Source organism: Octopus sinensis, linkage group LG1, assembly GCF_006345805.1.
Source record: "Octopus sinensis linkage group LG1, ASM634580v1, whole genome shotgun sequence".
NCBI lineage: Eukaryota > Metazoa > Mollusca > Cephalopoda > Octopoda > Octopodidae > Octopus > Octopus sinensis.
The window spans coordinates 58215164-58237104 of record NC_042997.1 but is presented as its reverse complement, the minus strand read 5'-3'; the positions used below and the strand labels follow the sequence as shown (position 1 = coordinate 58237104).

At 35.4% G+C, this 21941-nt stretch overlaps 1 protein-coding gene across 2 annotated transcripts in view; it reads left to right on the top strand.

Annotated features, from left to right (window-relative positions):
- LOC115219747 (MORN repeat-containing protein 1-like) overlaps nucleotides 1-21941 on the top strand; it is a 96338-nt gene that overhangs the window by 1408 nt on the left and 72989 nt on the right. For both annotated transcript variants that reach the window (XM_036501250.1, XM_029789988.2), the window contains exon 2: nucleotides 3353-3424. In XM_036501250.1, coding sequence (XP_036357143.1) covers nucleotides 3353-3424 — 72 coding nt within the window. The remainder of the gene's footprint in view (nucleotides 1-3352; nucleotides 3425-21941) is intronic.

The window sequence follows — 21941 nt, the reverse complement described above, 5'->3', positions numbered from 1 at the left end:
ATATACTGTTTCACAAACCTCTTGCAACCTTCTTGTCTATTAAGAAAATCTCTGTTGTTGTTCTTGACATTCTTGTTGTTTCAATACCAGATCAGTTCTGATGGAGCAGATATCTGGCACAGAGGAAGTTATGGAAATGAATGCAAAACAGAAACCCTAAACCCACCAATTATATAGATATATCCTGTATATTATTTACGATGGATGGATAGGTGTCCTCATCTTGTTTGTTGTTATCACGTTTTGGCTGATGTACTCTCCAGCCTTCATCAGGTGTTCTTGAGAAATTTCGAACCCAACTCTTTATTTGACTATATGCCCATGAGCATACAGCATAGTGGATAAGAGCGCAGGCTACTAACCTTTGAATTCTAAGTTCAATGCCAGGCAGGGACTTGAAGAGTAATATCAACAGAAAAATAACATCAGCGTCATACCTTAAGAATGAGAACAGTGTACCCCATTAGTCAAATAAAGAGTTGGGTTCAAAATTCCACAAGAACACCTGATGAAGGCTGGAGAGTACATCAGCCAAAATGTGATAACAACAAACAAGATGAGGACCATATCCATCCATTGTAAATAATGTACATAATTCCTCATCTCAAAAATATAGAATAATAATATCCTGTAAGTCATCTGGTTTAACTCTTTAGCATTTAAACTGGCCATACCTGGCACAAAATTTTCTTTTTTATATTCAAACATGCCAGTTCTGGCCTCTCACACTTACCTACAATATCAGTCAAAATATAAACAATCACATCATTGAAATCACAAAGCTATGAGATAATGCATGATTAATTCACATCAATGTAAATGAATACGTATTACATTTGACAGAGAAATCTGAATGCTAACGAGTTAGAGTTTGAAAATCAGTTAGTCATAAGTTTGTTCAGTAGGATTTGACATCTGCTCTGTATAGGTCTGTAATGATAATCAGGTACAAATAACCTTTCATTTTCAACTGTGGTAACAATCCCCTAAAAGTTTTTCACCCCATACATGCTCTAACTATTATATTTTTAATAGCTCAACCCCTTTAAGGCTACATGATTTCTTTACTACTTGAAATTCATCATATGAGTAGTTCTTGAACTACATTTAATAACTTCTGTTATGGATAACTGCAATACATCTGGATCACATATAATTTTGAGTTTTCATATTTAGATATTTATTTATTAATTACTATTATAATAAATAAATTAAATGCACCCTTTTAAAGCCTAGGCAGGCTCATGGGCCCGGTATCCCGGTTTCTATGGCGTATTTGTTCCCCGGCTGGACGGGACACCAGTCCATTGCAGCGTTACTCATTTTTGCCAGCTGAGTGAACTGGAGCAATGTGAAATGAAGTGTTTTGCTCAAGAACACATGTTGCCCAGTCCAGGAATCGAAACCACAATCTTACGATCATGATGCTGACACCCTAACCACTAAGCCACATGCCTCCACATTAATTACTATTAGAGCTGTATTTTACTATTGAATTGAACCGTATATATCTTTAACCATTCCACTATATTAGCTGTACTATATTCAAGCCAAGTAGATTTATGTACATTGACTGAGATACAATACTAAGATTAGAACTCATACCCTTGTTGTTAGTTGTCCATTATTGTATCCTTTAAGTGCACCACTATTTATAATACAAGAAGATCCATACCTTGCTAGAGTCTTTATAGCCCATGTATCTTAAAATCAGTGATTAATAAGCCTAGGATTAGTTAATTTACCAAACATATGGCACAAATCTAAACATGATAATATGATATTATATTGATAATATATTATAGGACATTGATTTACCATATCAGATTCGCAACTAGGGATCTGAAATCATATTGTGATGATACAGAACATTTCATATATTTAGAATGTAACTGAATGTAGCACATGATGAATCATATCTCAAGAGACATTTAACTCAATATCTGAGATAATAGGATTGTGTCAAAATACACTGAAAGAGTTCACAACCAAATAGATATCCGAGATATAATGGTCATCCTAATTTGTGAATCAGTTAATTGAATGTATGGGACTGTTACTAAAATTCATCTTATAATAAGTTAGAAATTAAGTCTATAGCCAGAGATTTATATCAATATCAAATAAAGAGAGTAACTTAAATATCAAACTACAAGATACTAAATTGGAAGTATCTGTTTATGTCAAAGGTTTATGAGCATACAGAAAGATCAATGTAGAATGGTTATGAACATTCTAGACTACACTGAAAAGAAGACCATCTGAGTGATGGCCTTAATATACTTCCTCATGATATACTCCAACATAGACCTGCCTGTCTCTTCTCCTTTGCTTTTTTTTTATTGCTACTACCATAGCCTCTGGTTTCTGAATTAAGCTTGCATGCCCTCTCTCTCTCTCTCTCTCTCTCTCTCTCTCCTCTCTCTCTCTCTCTCTCTTCTCTCTCTCTCTCTCTCTCCCTCTCTTTATATCTATCTATCTAGATCCACATCACTTCCCTTGTTTCTCCTGCTCTCAACATCCTTATTGTGTCTCTTCTCTCAGATCCAGCACTACACGTTTTGCGCAGCCCTCTCTGGAATTTCTTCACAACCAAAGATTTTTTCCCTTCTTTCCTTATAGATATTACCCTACAGATGTTTGAGTTAAACATCAATAACAACAGTCTAGGGAATCCTACAAAGGTCATGTGCACTATTCCTTCTTTGATGAAGATCTTTTCTTATGCCATATTTTGCAGTAGAGTGCATAGTGAAGTAGTTAAGTTTCTCTTACACAGCTGACCTTTTGACACTTTGAAAAGTGGCTGGCAAGAAAGAAGAAACTACTGCATATCTTCATCATTATCCCCAGTGTTTTACAATACTTATTTTAATGCCTCACAATTTAGTGTTCAGATCCCTATAGTGCTCAGATTTTACCTTTCACTTTCATTAAAGTAAGTACCAGTAAGACAGTGGAGTCCAATTAAATTAGCAGTGACTATCTCTCTCTAGAGCAATAGCCTTGTTCTTGGGTAAAAATTCACTTAATAAAATTAGTGCACTGTATTTAACTGTGGGCATAAAACATGGTTAAGTAACAATTATACACTACAGGCAAACAACTGTAGAATACTCTGGTAAAAAAAAAAAAGAAAAAATCTGGGAAGAGCTCTATATTTGATAAATTGTTCTCAGAAGAGTTCAGTGATTTAATGATAAATTCTTGTCAAATGAAATCTGTGGCTCAGATAACAGTTTGGGCAATTTCATTTTTATTTCAGTACAGTCTTTAATCAGGGCATGAATATTGCATTTTCCTATATCTTTATACTCTGTAACCCCCAATTTTTTTTTTTGCATTCTTGCAGGTTATGGTGTTTATCATTACAGTAACAAATTTTTTGAATACGAAGGAGAATGGGTAAATAGTAAAAAGCATGGTAAGTCACTTTAAATGCTGAAAGTAACAGATATATTAATATATGCTGAGTGAGTCCTGTAATCCTTTGAATCATTGTAGTACTACTACTTACTTCATTAGTATTATACAGTGTACCTAGTACAAATAAACAGTGTAGAGCTAATCTTTTTTTGAAGTTCTTAACAATTTTACATGCTGGTGGTGTGAAAAAAGCACCCAGTACTCTCTGTAAAGTGGTTAGCATTAAGAAGGGCATCCAGCCATAGAAATCATGCCAAAGATGACAATGGAAATTGACATAGCCCTGCAGCTTACCAGTTCCCTGTCAAACTGTTCAACTCACGCCAGTATGAATACTCTCTTTACTTTTTTACTTGTTTCAGTCATTTGACTGCGGCCATGCTGGAGCACCGCCTTTAGTCGAGCAAATCGACCCCAGGACTTATTCTTTGTAAGCCTAGTACTTATTCTATCGGTCTCTTTTGTCGATCCGCTAAGTTATGGGGGACATAAACACACCAGAATTGGTTGTCAAGCGATGTTGGGGGACAAACACAAACACACATACACACACACACATACATATAAATATATACATATATACGACGGGCTTCTTTCAGTTTCTGTCTACCAAATCCACTCACCAGGCTTTGGTCGGTCCGAGACTATAGTAGAAGACACTTGCCCAAGGTGCCACGCAGTGGGACTGATCCCGGAACCATGTGGTTGGTAAGCAAGCTACTTACCACACAGCCACTCCTACGCCTAGGATAAGAGACATTAAATGACAACAACGGCAGCATTGACAAAGTAGAAGAAAGGGAAGCTGCATTCAACATGAAACATTTGTTATTGCCATTAGAGTGCTCAAAATATTTGCAGTAGGAACATTCTAACACCCTGAAGTGCTTATTTGCATAACTGAATAATTGAAAATTAAGTGTTTTGATCAAGAAAAGCACATTGCTGGTGATTTGATTTCAGCTTCTGTTGACATAGCAAACTGTGGTTTTCAGTAACTTGTTTTAATAAAAAATTATTTTTTCTCTCAATATGCTCCAGCTGTTATCTCAATCCTTTTATTCCCTATGTAAAAGCAGACATACATTGACTCAGTTTATATGCTTATTAGATAGTTCAGATAGATGGAACCTTTCACTTGCAATGTTTCCTTCAAATCTTTGGAGAAAAAAGTGTGTTAATCACACATTCCTGAAGTGTAATATAAAAACAAAACTTGCGTAGGATTACCAGTAATATGGCATAAATTCCTTAGTTATTTAGTAGATTGATTTTGGCATACTGTCACGTATAAGTAAATTCAAATATCTATCTATTTATGTATCAGTGATAGTAATAAAAGGAATTTTATTTGAAACTCAATCTGTTAGTATTAACGTTTATAAAAAACCAGAAATTATTTTGCTTTTTCAGCAGTTAACTATTTAATTGTTTTCTATATTTTCATTATTACAGCTTTCAATATGTTTCTTATAATGAGAGTATTTGTGTGTATCAGAGCTTGCAAGTTTAAAAGTCAAAATCATATACTTAAAATATGTACATATGTTTACTTAAAGTAACATATATACCCTTTTTCCAACTGTATGCATGAAAATGAAAGATTAATTTTAAAATCAAGCTTGTTATTAGGTCGTCAAGTATGAAATTTGTAGTAAGGTTTATGGTAAACTTTGACAGCTGCTCATTTTGCACCATTATTATATTTTAACAATCTTTATTTTTTGTTTGAAAGCTGACACATCTATTATAACCCCTGTAGTTTCACCTGTGTCATTTCTTCCAGAGTAGGGTCCTGGAACAGTTGGTTGTGGAAGAGCCTCCCCCCTCCTCCTCCAGAGGGAGAGATGGAGGTAGTCAAGGAGGTAGAGACCCCCCTGGAAAAAAAGGGGGGAAAAAAAGGAAGAAGGTGGGCAACAGTGGTTGCTCACCGAAGGACCCCAAAGCTGCAGGATGGAGCGATGATCTTCTGGTTAAAGTGAAGGAACCACCCCCTCTCATATCAAAGACAAGAAAAAAGAAGAAAAAGAATGGGACAGTGCCAGCAGTTAGCAGTACACTGCTGGCATATCCCGAAACCTCATCTGTGGGAATTGTTCCACCAACAGAGGAAACTGTGGCCTCTCCCAGTGTAACAAATAAGGAATTTGTGATCTTTCTTAAGGGAGTGGCCGTAGAGAACTTTGTGAGGAATCTTGAAGGTCAGGAACAGACGGTCCTGACCAGCATTGATAACCCAGATTGGTCTCTGCAGGTGACTGCAGAGGTCATGGAGGAAAATTATTTTTATAGGGTGATGGATTCCTTTACTAAGAAAGAATATAATTATATTTTTTGAGACCCTGGCTTGCAACTGCAGGTGGCAAGAGACTTAATCGGGGAGATTGGTAAGAGGCTTAGCACCTCAAGTTGAATATTTTCTGAACGTTTTTGATTGATAAGAGGCTCACCGCTTCAATTTGTAATTATCGGGAAATAACAATCGGCAGGCATTGGCTGCTTCCCCCACCAACCATCTCTTTTTTCATTCCATCATCATCATTGTGTCTGTGTCCAGCCTGCAAAGCTTCATCTGCATTATGCCTTTATGGCAAATGTAATGAAATAAAGAAGCTTGCTTCCCAACTACAGGGTTCTAGGTTCAGTCTCACTGCATGACACTTTGGGTAACTGTCTTCTACTATAGCCTTGGGCCAACCAAAGCCTTGTGGGTGGATTTGGTTGATGGAAACTGAAGGAATTCCATCATATGTGAATGTGTGTCTGTGTTTGTCCCCCACTACCATTTGAAAACCAGTGTTGGTGTGTTTACATCCCCATAACTTAGCAAATCTGTAAAAGAGATTGATAGAATAAGTACCAGGCTTTAAAAAATAAAAAATGTACTGGGGTCATTTCATTTGACTAAAAGGCAGTGCCCCAGCATGGCTACAGTCTAATGACTGAAACAAGTAAACGATAAAAGATTTGAAATGGAGATAAAAGTATACAAGAATTAAAAATGCAATCTCCCTGGTTAATTATGTGACTTGTTCTGACAAAGATATTGGGCAAGTGTATATGATATAGCACTTAGTTCATCAAGGTGTCAACCAGAGAATGTTGTTTAGAATCCACCTAGATATTCCCTCATTATATTCTTTTTCATGTTCTTTACTTCAGTTTGTATGGCTGTGTGGTAAGTAGCTTGCTTACGAACCACATGGTTCTGGGTTCAGTCCCACTGCATGGCATCTTGGGCAAGTGTCTTCTACTATAGCCACTGACCAACCAAAGCCTTGTGAGTGGATTTGGTAAACGGAAACTGAAAGAAGCCCGTCATATATATGTATATATATATGTATGTGTGTATGTTTGTGTGTCTGTGTTTGTCCCCCTCAACATCGCTTGACAACCAATACTGGTGTGTTTACATTCCTGTAACTTATCGGTTTGGCAAAAGAGACCGATAGAATAAGTACTAGGCTTACAAAGAATAAGTCCTGGGGTCAATCTACTCGACTAAAGGTGGTGCTCCAGCATGGCCGCAGTCAAATGACTGAAACAAGTAAAAGAGTAAAAGGACATATAAATGCATATTTATATATCTTTCATATACATGTAACATATCAAGTAAATTCAGTCTGTAAGAGCAACAGTGAAGTAAAAAAATTTGTCTGGACTTCTCAAATTCAGCATGTGTCTCTGCAGATTAGTTGCTATTTAAATTTCATCAATAGAGCTTTCTTTCTTAGTTAAAATGCAAATCCATTTGACATAGAATGAATGTTCAGAATTTAAATGGAACATATACATACAGGCACGTGGCTTAGTGGTTAGGGTATTCAGCTTGTGATTGTAGGTTCATAAGCTCAGTTCCCAGTGGCACATTATGTCCTTGAGCAAGACACTTTATTTCACAGTGCTCCAACTCACTTGGCTAGCAAAAATGAGTAATACCTGTATTTCAAGGACCAACCTTGTCACACTCTGTGTCATGCTGAATCTCCCTGAGAAGCATGTGAAAGGGTACACTTGTCTGTGGAGTGATCAGCCATTTGCAAGTTAATCTCACAAACAAGCTATTCCATTGATTGGATCAACTGGAACCCTTGTTGTCGTAAGCGATATAGTTTCAGTATATATACATACATACATATATATATATACATATATATATCTTACTATATAAAATATGTTGTCCGTGTGTGTGTCCTCTATGCACAGCCAAACCTATGGATCAGTCTGTACCATACTTGGGGTACATGAATAATTTGACCTGGGAAATGATAATACAGTCTTGATTTATTTTTTTATTAAAAATAAATAATATTGCTTTATATATATAATAAAGATTCACTTCTTCAAACTGTTTTGTCAAAGTCAACTTCCTGTGTCTGATGTTCTGATGTAGTAACTAAGTAACCAGCTGTATACATCATTACAGTTGTGATGATTTCTGATAAAAAAAGAATTTCTAAAGGTACTTTCATTTTTTATATTCTTCTCCAGCTTTCTATTTGTGTATCTGTATGTATAGGTTCATTTCTGTAAAAATTTTCCAATGTCAACAGGTCTGTTTCATATATAAGATATATATTTGTGTATGTGTAAATACATTCTACACAGAGATAGATGCCTCTTTTTCATATGTTGTAAAAATTTTCCAATGTCAACAGGTCTGCTTTATATACAAGATATATATTTATGCGTGTGTAAATACATTCTACACAGAGATAGAAGCCTCCTTTGCATATGTCAACAGATCTGTTAAGATATATATTAATGTGAGTGTGTGAAAATACATTCAATAGGGAAACAGACGCCTTTTTTTTTTCAAATGTCAACAGGTCTGTTTCATATATATGATATATATTATTGTGTGTGCGTGTGCACATGCTCGCATGTGTGTGTGTCTAAGTAGATTCCATACAGAGATACTGGCCTTTTTTCATATGTCAACAGGTCTGTTTTATATATATAAGACATATATTTTTGTGTGTCCTCGTGGATGGCCAAACAGCTGGATCACTCTGTACCAGAATCTTCTGTACCTTTCCATTTGTATATCCGTAGGTAAAGGTTCATTTCCGTAAAAAGTTTCAATTCTCAACAGGTTTGTTTTATATATATAAGATATATATTTATTTAAGTGTGTGTGTGTGAGAAAAAAAATTTCATACTGGGATAGACACTTTTTCTTTCATTTAATTGATCAATTGTCAACTTCGTATACATAAGATATATCATCATCATCATCTAAACGATGATGATGATGATATATAGTTATGTGAGTGTGTGTGTGAGAAAAAAAATTCATAAAGAGATAGACGCCTTTTTGTCAATTGACTGAATGATGTACTGCTCCTGGGGGTACTGGCAAAACGTTTTTCATCAACCTTTTGTTAGTCCATCTAGATGGGTACTTTGCATTGGCAGTAGCGTCTTCTGGAATATCAGCTACTCTCTTAACAGGTGGATGAACAGCTCATTCTACTTTCGTGTTTCTCTTGAATTTAGTTAGGACACAGACTCCAATTTGCAACAATTCTAGGACATCAGCAAGGGCCAAGGTCTTGCAGCAGATGCACTTGATTGTCTGGGATGAATGCACCATGTCTCACTGTGGAGCACTTGAGGCTGTTGACCGTAACCTAAGAGATTTGAGAGGAAAGGACATTCACATGGGTGGGGATCACTGTAGTTTTGGCTGGGGATTTCAAACAAACCTTTCCTGTGATCCCAAAAGGTACAAAAGCAGATGAACTACAGGGCTGTCTCAAGCAATCCTATCTGTGGATGCAAGTAACTAAACTGCACCTGACAGTTAACATGAGGGCCCAATTATTTGGTGATCAAACTGCAAGGCTGTATTCACACCAGCTTCTGAAGATAGGGAGTGGGCAACTACCATATGTCCACCAAATGCAGCAACACCGGCTACCCTGTGGTGAGGTGGTACCAACTGTCAATGATCTCATAATGCATGTGCTCCCAAACATTGCACAAAACTTTACCAACAGTCAGTGGCTCTGTGAGCGAGCCATCTTAGCTCCATGTAATGATGCTGTCAACAAAATCAACTGTAGTTTTTCCAATTGAGTTCCTGAACTCTCTACAGCCATCTGGGATGCCACCTCACCACTTAACACTTAAAAAGGGGGCCCCAATCATACTGCTCAGGAATCTTGGATCCACCCCCACCTGTGCAATGGCAACAAACTGGTGGTGAAAGCGCCGGGGCCCCATGTCCTAGAGGCAACAATTATGATTGGAAACTATAAGGGTGAGGACATCTTCATTCCACAGATCCTGTTAATCCCATATGACTTCTCCTTTGAATTTAAACAGTTCCAGTTCCCAGTGAAACCAAGTTTCGCTATGTCAATAAACAAATCTCAAGGACAGTCTCCCAAGGTTGTTGGACTTCACCTTGCTTCTCTCAGGGGCAATTATGTATAGGATTTTCACAAGTTGGAAATCCCCAAAATCTTTTCATTTAAACACCAATTAAAAGACACACTCAAAACATTGTATATTTAGAAGCTCTAGATAATTAAACTGTGATTGATTTCCAAATTTGCTTCAAAACATTTTTTATACTCATGTCATCTGATGGAATTTTTGTTAAATGTATTTATTAGCAGGAGAGGAGTGCCCAGAGGGCAGTTCTCAAATTTATGCATTTTCAAATAAGTACTGTTTCAAATAATGTGTTTCAAATAAGTACTGACAATTGAAGGTGATTGCAAAAACAAAGAACTACCTGCTTTTTTAACAATTTTAACAGTGAGAACATCAGACAAAACATGTTATTAACATATATAGTTGGTACCTCAGCTAATAACTGTTGAGAACTGTATGATCCATATTTTCATTTTACTTAGAGATTTAAAATGCATACTTAAATTTCCATATTTTCAATAATCTGGGAAACACAGGGTTCTTAATGTATAAGGTTGGTATCTCAGCTACTAGAAGGTGGGAACTGTGTAGTCTCTGTTTCATGTTAGTTAGAGATCTAAGAGGCATTTTTAAATTTCATTATTTTCGTTAACCCTAGCAACACTGGGTATTTCTGCTAGTATATGTATGTATATATAAAATAGAGATGTGTGTGTAATCACTTTTCATGCAAAAACGGCTTCACCAATTGCTTTCATACTTATGATGCATGAATAATTTGACCTTGGACAAAAAATAGGCTGTTCATTTGATTTCTTTATTAAAAATTATTAAAAATTTAAAAAATATTGCTTTTTATATTACATTCACATCTTTGAAATTTTTTTAATATTTACTTCTGGTTTTCTAGCATCAGTGACATAACATATCTCTTTATGTATATCTCTCTATCCATCTCTCTCTATCTCTCTGTAACATATCTCTCTATTTATATCTTTTGCTTTCACTTTCATTTTTCAGATGCTATTCTTTTCACTTTCAATTTTCATATGCCATGTTTTACTTCCATGTTATTGTTTTCCCTGTAAGTCTAAATTTTCAATCACTATTTGCAAACAAACAATGACAAATTACTGACAGAAAGACGTTTTCAATTACTGATATGAGTAATTTCATAATTTACTGACAGAAGTATCTTCATAAATTTCACTTCAATCTGTTCAGTTTTGTGTTTTTCTGTTGTTGACAATACTGGCTCTTTGGTTCACTGAGTGACAAATTTTACTTCAACCCATACAATACTTTATTTTCCATTAAAATTTCTTATTTACTTTCTGCCCTTCATATTAAGAAACATAATTTCGGTTACCAAGTTATTTTTATTGTTTACTATCTTCTGCACTCATGTATTTCTGTATACATATACAACCATGCCTAGAAGGAAAGTGCCAAATTTGTCGGCATAACTACAGATTTCTGCACAATTTGGATGATCATAACTTTCAGAAAAATGGATATTTTTAATAAAATTTTCTATGAATATGTGTTATATCATGTAGATTCCGAATATACAAAATTTTTTGGGGGGTAACTGTTTTAGGAGGGGTGGGAGAAAATGAAACAAATATGGACGACTTGTTCCAAAACACCCTTGAGTGGGAAACAGTTCTGAAAAATAACCCCCAATTATTTTCCCCCAAAATTCCTATGTCCTTGGAATCTACATAGTCTGAGGTATATTTGTAGAGAATTTCATTGACAAATATCCATTTTTTTGACAGTTAAGACGAATTGAAGTGGACTCTGGTAAATTTTTGGAAATTCCCTACTGCACCCCTTCCTAAAACACTTTCCCCAAAAATGTTTGTATATAATGTCAGCCATGGGGGACATGTTGAATTTCCAAACATAATATTCTGCGATTCTCATGGTCTCTTTCATTGATTTCCTGTACCAACAGCATTTGTATGGATGCATTTGCAGATCCTTGTGAACAACTCTTCTCAAACTTCTATTGAAAAGCCCAAGAGCAGTGGTGTGTTTCCTTGCTAAATGTTGTGGAGACTGTTGAATTGAAGCTCTTACCACTGCCACATTTTCCAAAGTTCTGGCGGTCCGCAACCAGCCAGTTGATGTTCGTATCAATGCTGAACCACTAGCTCTGAAGTTCGTAACCCATAATAAAATCATGTTTCAAACAAGGTAGGGGATCATGTCTACCAAGCCTAAAATGCACATGGAATGTTCTTTGCGTTGCAGTTACCAATTCATTGTTCTTGATAAATGTTTCCACAATGAAGGTGCAATGCTCACCTGTCCAATCCATATGGGTAATCTGAAATGAAATGAAACAAAATGGCATTATATGTACATTTGGAAAATATAAACACTTTTATCATTATTTATTTTATTTCGCTTTATTAAACCTACAAATGTGTCAGGTCATTTTGCCCCACTCTGCATATACATACATACATACACACATTTACACACACACATACACACACAGGGTGTGTAAGGTATTTGAGGACATACCTTTTTTGGGTCATTGCTGCACTTTTTGCTCACTCTGTATAATCTTTGTTTCAGAAAATAATAATGGCAGATCCTCAGCTTACTCAAGAAATGAAGAGACATGCTTTTATTGTGATTATAAAGGCTGAGGATATCGATTTAGAAATATCTCGATTTTTAAAAGTTGTCAAATCTTTTGCTTACAAAGTTTGTAAGGAGCTAGAGACCGAAGGCGGAAACGTATCACCAGTACCAAAGCATAAAAAAGCATTCTAAATGCTCTGAAACCATCAGAGTACTTGAATTTATCCATCAAGTTCAACAGACCATTGATTACAATCCCAGAAAGTCCATGAGGTCAATTGCAAAAGATCTCCATGTGTCAGAAGGAAAAGTTAGAAATGTTATCCATGAAGACATCAGATACAAGTCTTATGTGATGAGGAAAGGTCAGTTTGTCAGAAAAAGCAAAAGAAAATCACTGCATCAGATCTAAAAGGTTCTTAAACAAACTGAAAAATTCAGCAGAAGATTTGATTTGGTTTTTCTCAAACAATGAAAACTTCAACCACGATCAAAAAGTTAACTGAAGAAATGACAGATGGTTATGTGCAGACCCTTCTGAAGTTCCAAGTGTTATGCATACAAAATTTCCTGCAACTGTCATGGTTTTAGGGGTTGTCAGCAATGAAGTACATGTGATACCTCCTTACTTCTTTCCACAGGACCTTAGAGTTAACTCTGCCACCTACATTGAGATCCTGGAAATAATTGCTAAGCCATGGATAGACAGTGTATGTAATGGAAGGTCATATGGGTTTCAGTAAGACTCTGCACTATCACACATGGCTCTAATAACACAGGAATGGATGGCTGAAAATTTTCATGATCACATAACCCGCTAACATTTGGCCCCCTAATTCCTCAGATCTCAATCCATTGGACTATTACATGTGGAGCATTGTTGAGAGAGAGGTCAATGAATGTGTTCATAACACCAAAGATTCTTTCAAAGCTGCCATAGTTAGAGTAATGTCCAAAATAAACCAGGACCACTTGATTCGAGTATGTAGATGATTTAGATCTCATATAGAAGCAGTTGTTGAAGCTGAAGGTGGCTTTATTGAATAACATTATAGAAAAGAAGGTTTATTTTTATCCTCGGTATTTTTTGATAAATAAATTTATCTGTTGTTATCTGTTTTATTTATAAACAAATCTGTCCTCAAATATCTTACACACCCTGTATATATATATATATATATATATATATATATATATATATATATATATATATATATATATATATATATATATATATATATACACACACACACACACACACACACATATATATATATTAGCATGAAAGGCAAACTTAAACGATAATGATGTGTGTGTATGTATATATATGTATATATGATCTTTTTGTGTGCACAGTTTGTGACTGACCAAGCCTTTCTTTTGTCGGGCTCAAAACTCATTTGTGAACCCATAGAAAATGAACCTCTACCAACTATTCTGCCTATATGTCTGTGCACACCTTTGAATACAATGTATGCCAGAAGGTCTGCAAATCTAATGGAGGCATCAAAAGACATTTTAAGATCCACAAAGATCAGAATTTAACTGCAGCTCTTGGTGCTCCAAATCAGATGTGCATTCTATGTAGGTGTCTTTTCAAAACATTGTCTGGTTTAAAAAAACCACATCAGATGGCGTGATAGTTAGCAGAGTCACCTGATTGATAAGTTATCAGGTGGCTGTCTGGCTTCCTGAAGTTAGTGTTGCAGATTAAAAGGTTACATGCATCACAGAACTCCAGTAGCCTAGTTCCCTTATTGTCTCTGGAATCAATACCATGTGTATATATATATATATAATATATATACATATATATATATATATGTGTATATATATATATATATATGTGCTTATGTATCGATATGTATATACATATATAAATGTATATACATTTATATATATACATACATATATAAATGTATATACATTTATATGTATATATATATATATACATACACACTCACATATACACACATTTAATTGCACATATACATATATATATAAATGTATATACATTTATATATATATGTATATACATTTATATATATATGTATATATATATATACTAGACACACACACACACGCATATATATACAGACACACACACACACACTAATTCTTGAGTCAAATGTCAATCACCTTACCATTCCTTGATGGTAAGGTGATTGATGATCATAATGACCAAAAATATTAAATCTTGGTAAATCCTCCTTCTCTAATCTGTATCTTCCATTCCATAAGTATTTATCAGATTAGTGACTAAGACGAAAGATTATTTCCTTGTTAGTTAGAAATTACTCTGCAGGATGTCACATATAGCAATTTCTTGATAAACTAATGTCAAAATTAATTGGTCTCATTAATGAGGAGAGAAGCTTAAGCTAAAATTTGTTATCACAAACCATCAAAATTAATCAACTTATCTTTAATGTTTATTTCAATATCATAGCAGTGCAATTAAATGTGTGTCTATGTGTTTATATACCTATATATGTGAGTGTATGTGTATATATATATATATATATATATATATGTATATATATTATGTTTTCGTTTCTCATTGTGTTCAACATTTTTTGATGTCCTGTACCCATATATGCATGTATATATACATATATATGTAGGTATGTACATATATGTATGTATATATGCATATAATTATATATTATATATATATATATATATATATATATATATATACATATATACATACATATATATCATCATCATCATCGTTTAACGTCTGTTTTCCATGCTAGCATGGGTTGGACGGTTCGACCGGGGTCTGGGAAGCCAGGAGGCTGCACCAAGCTCAGTCTGATCTGGCAGTGTTTCTGATGCCCTTCCTAAAGCCAACCATTCTGTGAGTGCAGTGGGTGCTTTTTATGTGCCACCAGCACAAGTGCCAGGGGAGGCTGGCAATGGCCACGACTGGTTAGTACTTTTTACATGCCACCAGCACGGAAGCCAGTCAAGGCGCGCTGGCATTGGCCATGTTTGGATGGTGCTTTTTACATGCCACCGGCACAGGTATCACAACTACAATTTCCATTTGATTTTTTGATGTTGATGTACTTGTCTCAACAGGTCTCCTCAAACACAGCAGGTTGTCCTGCGATCCAAGGTAAGCACAGCAGGCCATCCTGCAATCCAAGGTACTTTGGATGGGCTGGGGCTTCTATGTGAAGCTGGTGCAGGAAACAGCCATGAACTCACGTTATTTGTCGGGTCTTCACATTCACAGCATATCTTCAGAGGTCTCGGTCTTTCGTCATTGCCTCTCTGAGGCAATATATATATATATATATATACATGGTCTGAAGAAACACTGTGAAGCTAAGCACTTTATGGATGTGAAACCCAGAGCAACCCCAAAGACCAGCTATAACTATCTTTATCTAATTACTCTACTTCTCTATAACTTACAGTGTGCATTGTCTTTTGGGTTTATGACTTACTGACATACATACACACACACATGCACACACACAAACACACATATACTTGGGGATGGCCATATTTTGCTAACTAAATACCTGCACTACATATCTGCTCTTCACTTCAGCTTTATTGTTACTATTTTAGAGTCTTTGTCAAGGCTCTTTATTTACACATGCTGTAACTTCTTCAGTGACCTTTTCCATGTGTCTATTCCTGTTCTGCTTAGTTCATTTTTGTCTTTCTGTGGTATGTATTCTTATCTGTGCATACATTTGTATCTGTATGTGTATGTGTGTGCATATGTCTATGGTTTTAGTATGCATGCTTTATGTGTGTATATGAGTTTGTTTACTACACTGTTTGTACCCAAGTCTTTTATTCATTTACTAACAGAGATACCCAGCATTGCTCAGGATTAAAATGGCATAGTTTGTATATATATATATATATTACAGTTATGTTGAAAAATGTGATACGGGAAGTGCAGCATTGACATCAAAATATTTGTGGAGTAAATGATGGGTTAACTCAACTAAGCAGCATGTCATGCGTCCGTTTGGAGGATTCCAGGCCCTAACCTGTCATGGAAAATTGGGGAAGATGGGATATGTGATTTTTGGACACACTGAAGAACTGTTAGTTGATATACTCTCATCGGTGGCAGTTGGCACTGCATCTAACATGACCCATCATAAAATTGACTGTCGAATGGATGTAGAAGTAATGGAGATATTGTATGTAAATGGGTACATTCCAGAAAGGGGCTGCAACGGGGAAGTGAACTGTTGAAATGTTGTAGAAAGCAAAGGGTTGACATTGGTTTACTGGTGAGGCTGTAGAATAAGAAACATAACCTAAGCCAATGCAATCACATCAGAATACATAGTAATGGATTGCTTGAAAAAATAAGGCATAATGGCTTACCACGTGGTTGGTGGGAATAATTAGAGAATATGTTTTGATACTGAAGTCCATGCAGGAAACTGCTTTGTTGGTGCAGTCTTCAGGTTTGTTGGCATTATGCTGAAATGGTATCCATCTTCACTATTCACAAAGAGCAGTGGATACTGGAGCACATCGTAGAATGCAGTAATTCCTACAAAACCTCTTGGTAAATAATATTCTTTGTTTTCCCTTGTGGAACAAATGCAAATAGATTTTTTTTTTGCTTCCCACTCTAGAGCAGCCAACATTTAATTGCCCATGCAGGAAGCATGATTCTTCCAAGTGAAATCCTACCGCAAAAAGTGTTTGACCATGGGATTTATTGATAGACATTACAAAGCTGATATAAATAGAAAATTGCACTCTTCTGAATGAAAAAGGAATTTCTGCTCCCAGTGGAATAAGAGGAATCTTGAGTATGAAAACATCCTCTTCTTTTCCACATCCAGAGAGAACGGTGGCCTCAATAACATGTAGCATCATCTTTACCACCAGGCATTTCCCATTGCAGAGTGTTGGTGGATCCAAATTCCTCAATAACATTACTGGAGTTCCCACTTTAAGTTCCAATTTGTGGGGAGGTAGTCCTGGAGGCTCCAACAAATTGAGAAATTCTGTTGGATAATTTACCACCCTTTCTGGATCTGGGATTGTATTGACTGACTTATAGATGTGAAGGCATCTAGGAAGGTACTGCAGCAGCTGCTCATTAATTTTACTTACAGTGCTGTTTTTTGGAGCCAGTATTGCTCTTTCACACAGCCATTTGAGATTGTGATAATTTTTCGACCAATGGAGGATCTCCTTTTTGGAGACATTATGTCAAGAAATACAATATAATAAAATGAGATGACAATTGTACATTAATAATGAAATGACAATAAAAAAAGGTAAATAATATCAATATCTTAGCAAATTTTAAGAAATACATACAATGAACTGAGATAATACTGTTATGTTAATAATTAATTGTCAATAAAAAACATTAACTAATATCAATATTTTAAAAAGATGAAAAACGTTCAGCAGAGTAATTGTGCTGGATGTAAGGAAGACAATCAATTTCTGAAAGTTACTTCACAAAGAGTTACCTCCCTTATCCACATAATCCAGGAATGGGTATTTTCTGCTCCCAAAGAGCCCATTACTCATGTGAAAAATTTTAAGGTCTAAAATCATCTCTGGAACATAAGTAATGTATGTTCCCAGTTTGGAGAAAGTCAGTTGTGAACTTTAGAAGTTATGCAGGTTTACACACCTGCTCATACAACCTCACTTATATATATATAGATTACTTTTTCTTTCTCATTCTGTTAAGTATCTGTATGTGTGTATGGGTTTATGTATTATATTATTGGTATTGGTGTCTTTTTTTTTCTCGGTGGAAAGAGGAGAGGTTATTATTCCATTCAAATTTTCTGTTGAGGTTCAGTCTGTCTACTACTTTATGTGTGGCCTCCATAACCTGTCTAAGTGTTGTGTCTGTTCTATGTGTTGATAATATCTTAACATCTATATTATTGACTGAGCCACCATGTTCTAATTGAGCATGTTGAGCACTGAAAAGCTTCTCTCCTCCTTGATCTCCTGCCATTGTTCACCTGTCCTCTCATCTATGCTATATGCTGTCTCCTCAATGTATGTTATTGTCCTGTTTCTGCACCATCCCACAGTATGCCTTATAAATGTATATGTTCTACAGATCAGAGATTTTATGTTGGTCCCTGGCCTTTCTACTACTTTAACCCATAGATACATTTTATCAAAGGTTTTCATATATATATATATATATACACACACACATAGACATGCCTAAAGTAAATAGACACCCCATAAAACATTGTTATATGTTTATTCTAGCTTGTAATGGTTTATATTTTTTATTAATTGACATTTTTATGTTTGTTTCATGTTCTATATGTGACTGTTTAGTCATGTCATGTACAAAAGAAACCTTGAAACTGTCTGAATTTCAAAGAGGCCATATTGTGGGTCAGTTTGAAGGTGGACATAGTCAGGGTAAAATTGTGGAAAACCTTGGGATCCCACTTTTTACAGTTAATAGAGTGACTATGCAATTCACCAGAGAGGTGAAGAAGTCCACATCACCTTGCCCAGGATGACCAGGGCTCTCTGACAGGACCCTTCTCTTTGTTAAGAGAAGTGTAGAGGATAATCCTCCTTGCAAGGCCTCTGACATAGTAGAACAAGTAGATGTCAGTTCTAGAACAGCTGTCAAGTATCTCCACAAGCTTGGTTACTATGGCAGAGCAGCAAGAAGAAAACCTCTTCTTTGACCAACCAATATCAAGCGGAGAAGTTTGGGCCTGTGAGATGATGAAGAGGCGACTAACATTTTGGGGCACTGTCATATTCTGCAATGAGTTCAGATTTACTGTATTTTCTGACAGTGGTCGAGTGTGAGTCTGGAGACTCTGTGATCAAAAATTTGATGTGAAAAGATTGCAGCCAACAATGAAACATAGCAGCTATTCTGTGAGGGTCTTGGGAGAAATTTGGAGCAATGGTCAGTCAGTGTTGATGAACCACCAGGTACACTTTCTCATGGTCTTCAGTTGAAAAAAATGGTTTCTTATTATGCTATTACATAATTTGTTTCAACCAAAATTATGCAATGGTACAAGATTAATTGTGCACAAACTCATGAAGAACTGCATTGAGGTAAATATTCTCACTGGCTGTGGTAAATGTAAGACCATCTTCATTCCTCACCTACCAGTTACACCATCTAATGTCCCATTCCAATTTAAGTAGCTACAGTTTCTTATTCATGTTTCTTTCGCCATGAGTATTAATAAAAGTCAGAGCCAAACGCTAAAAGTTGCTGGATTGCAACTTGAACAATCATGTTTTTCACATGGCCAACTTTATGTAGGAGCATCATACGTGGGAGCAAAAGCAAATCTTTCTGCTTATGCACCCCAAAATAAAACAAAAGACATTATTTATGGATAATTATTCACTCTTAATGCAACATGAATACTTCTATAACTTAATTTACTATTACTATCATAATATTTACAAATGAGTAAATTACCTGTTTAAATGAAGTGTATTATATAATTGCCATTACTGTATTGGTAAATAAAATAACACATACAACTCAGTTAACTCCATGTGTGTTATGCTTAAAAACATGTGTATATTCTTGAATGTGATAAACAAACAGAAATTCATGTATGAAATTGATCTTTTTCCTACTTCAATTATTACATGTTTTTTCTCTTATAACAATATTATATACTTGTCATTACTGTATTAATAAATAAAATAACACATGCAACTCACTTATTATTGTCATATAATAAGCAAACACAAGTTCATGCATGAAATTCGTCTTTTTTCTACTTCAATTATTACATATTTTTCTCTTATAAAAATACACACACACACACACAGGAGTAAATTACATATATAATAATACTTTGAATGTGGCTCCCGAGAAACAGTAAAAGTAATTACCCTATCAACGACAGGTATTACTGCTAGTATATTAATATATCAGCAATCCCTTGCTTTATGACTACCTCAGGTTATGGGATTTCATGCTTACAGAAATTGTAAAGCATGACTATTAATTTCAGGATACGATCTGTAATTTCACTCTTACAGAAACCTGTATTGCATACAATTTAAAGCTACACTTTAATCTCCGACCAATGGTCACTTGTATTTTAGTTGAGATCAAGTATATAGTTGAAGATTTGAAAAACTATCATCACATTACAACACACATACATGCACACTCGTGCATGTATATATAATGTACATAATATGAGTATACATACATGTGTGTGTGTGCATATATGTGTGCGTATGTATGTATGTATGTGTACATGCATGTTTCTATCATCAACACACTCACAACCACTAATAGCAATGGTAATATTTAGTATGAAGTAGATAAGCAAAATTCATTTCACGTAAAAACATATAATGTAGTAGTCTAGTGTATTTTAAAAGCTGAATGAAATGTCTTTGATCTCAGGTTTATGAGGACTGACTTGAGACTAAACAGCCACAATACAATTAACAAGAACCATATAACCACTACAACACCTACAATACCAAAACACCATCACTAACATCTAAACCAATGCAACCCACATCGTCCTCACTATCAACCCACCAACTTCTGAATCCAACTGGCTACAACAGATATCAGCATGTACACCAACACATGTCTGCAGGAGTATAGGTGTCTGTGTATGAGTGCCTGTATGTGTGTGTACATGCACACATATGTATGTGTGTATGAGTGTTTGTATATAAATGTGTGTGTGTGTGTAAGTTTGTGTGAGTAGAGGTGTGTGTGTACTTGTCTTAAGTTAGAAGTACAAGTAAATCTGGTGAACTTTCAGCTAACTGCAGTCATATAATATTTTCTCTTTCCTCAGTCATTCACCTTTCTCTTGTTTTCATTATTGCATCAATAGGAATAAGACAATATTCTAATCTCACAAATCAGATCTTTCCTGGTCCAAATTTTTTTACTACTTGTTTGTTGTGAATAACTAATCACCACTACTGTAGGATTTGTCTTCAATTTAAGATATCTGGAAAGAAGCTATCAAGTAGACCTGCAGGTCATAATGCAAAAAGAACTGTAAAGGGTCTGCATTGCATATTAAACTTGATGTATTAAAAAGACTTGATGCAGAGATAAATCTAAGTTATATTGCCAAAACATTAAATCTTGAGACAATCTGGGAACAATATATGGCAAAAGAGAGAAAATGTCTGTCAATGTATAAAGCAGTTTTATAATTTCTGAATGTGGTTAGCCATTTTCTAAGTATTGACTGACCACATTTTTTAGTGTATCTTTTACGTTAGTTACACACAGTGGCGGCTTGTGTATAGGCACTATGGAACTGCATCACCCCCTATTTCCACTCAATATTATCAATAACATTCAATATAATGAGTCCTTTTCGCATTAATTCTTTCTTTACACTTGTATATTATATAATCCTTAAGCTTAATGTCAGTAGCTATCCCCTAGTTTATGAAAAAAATACAAAAATACTTTTATAGAACTGTGTGCTTCACAGTTCCAGTGATATGGTGTTTGGCTGTTGTGTGCATGCTCACATGTCTGAGATAGGAAGCTGCACACTAGGGAA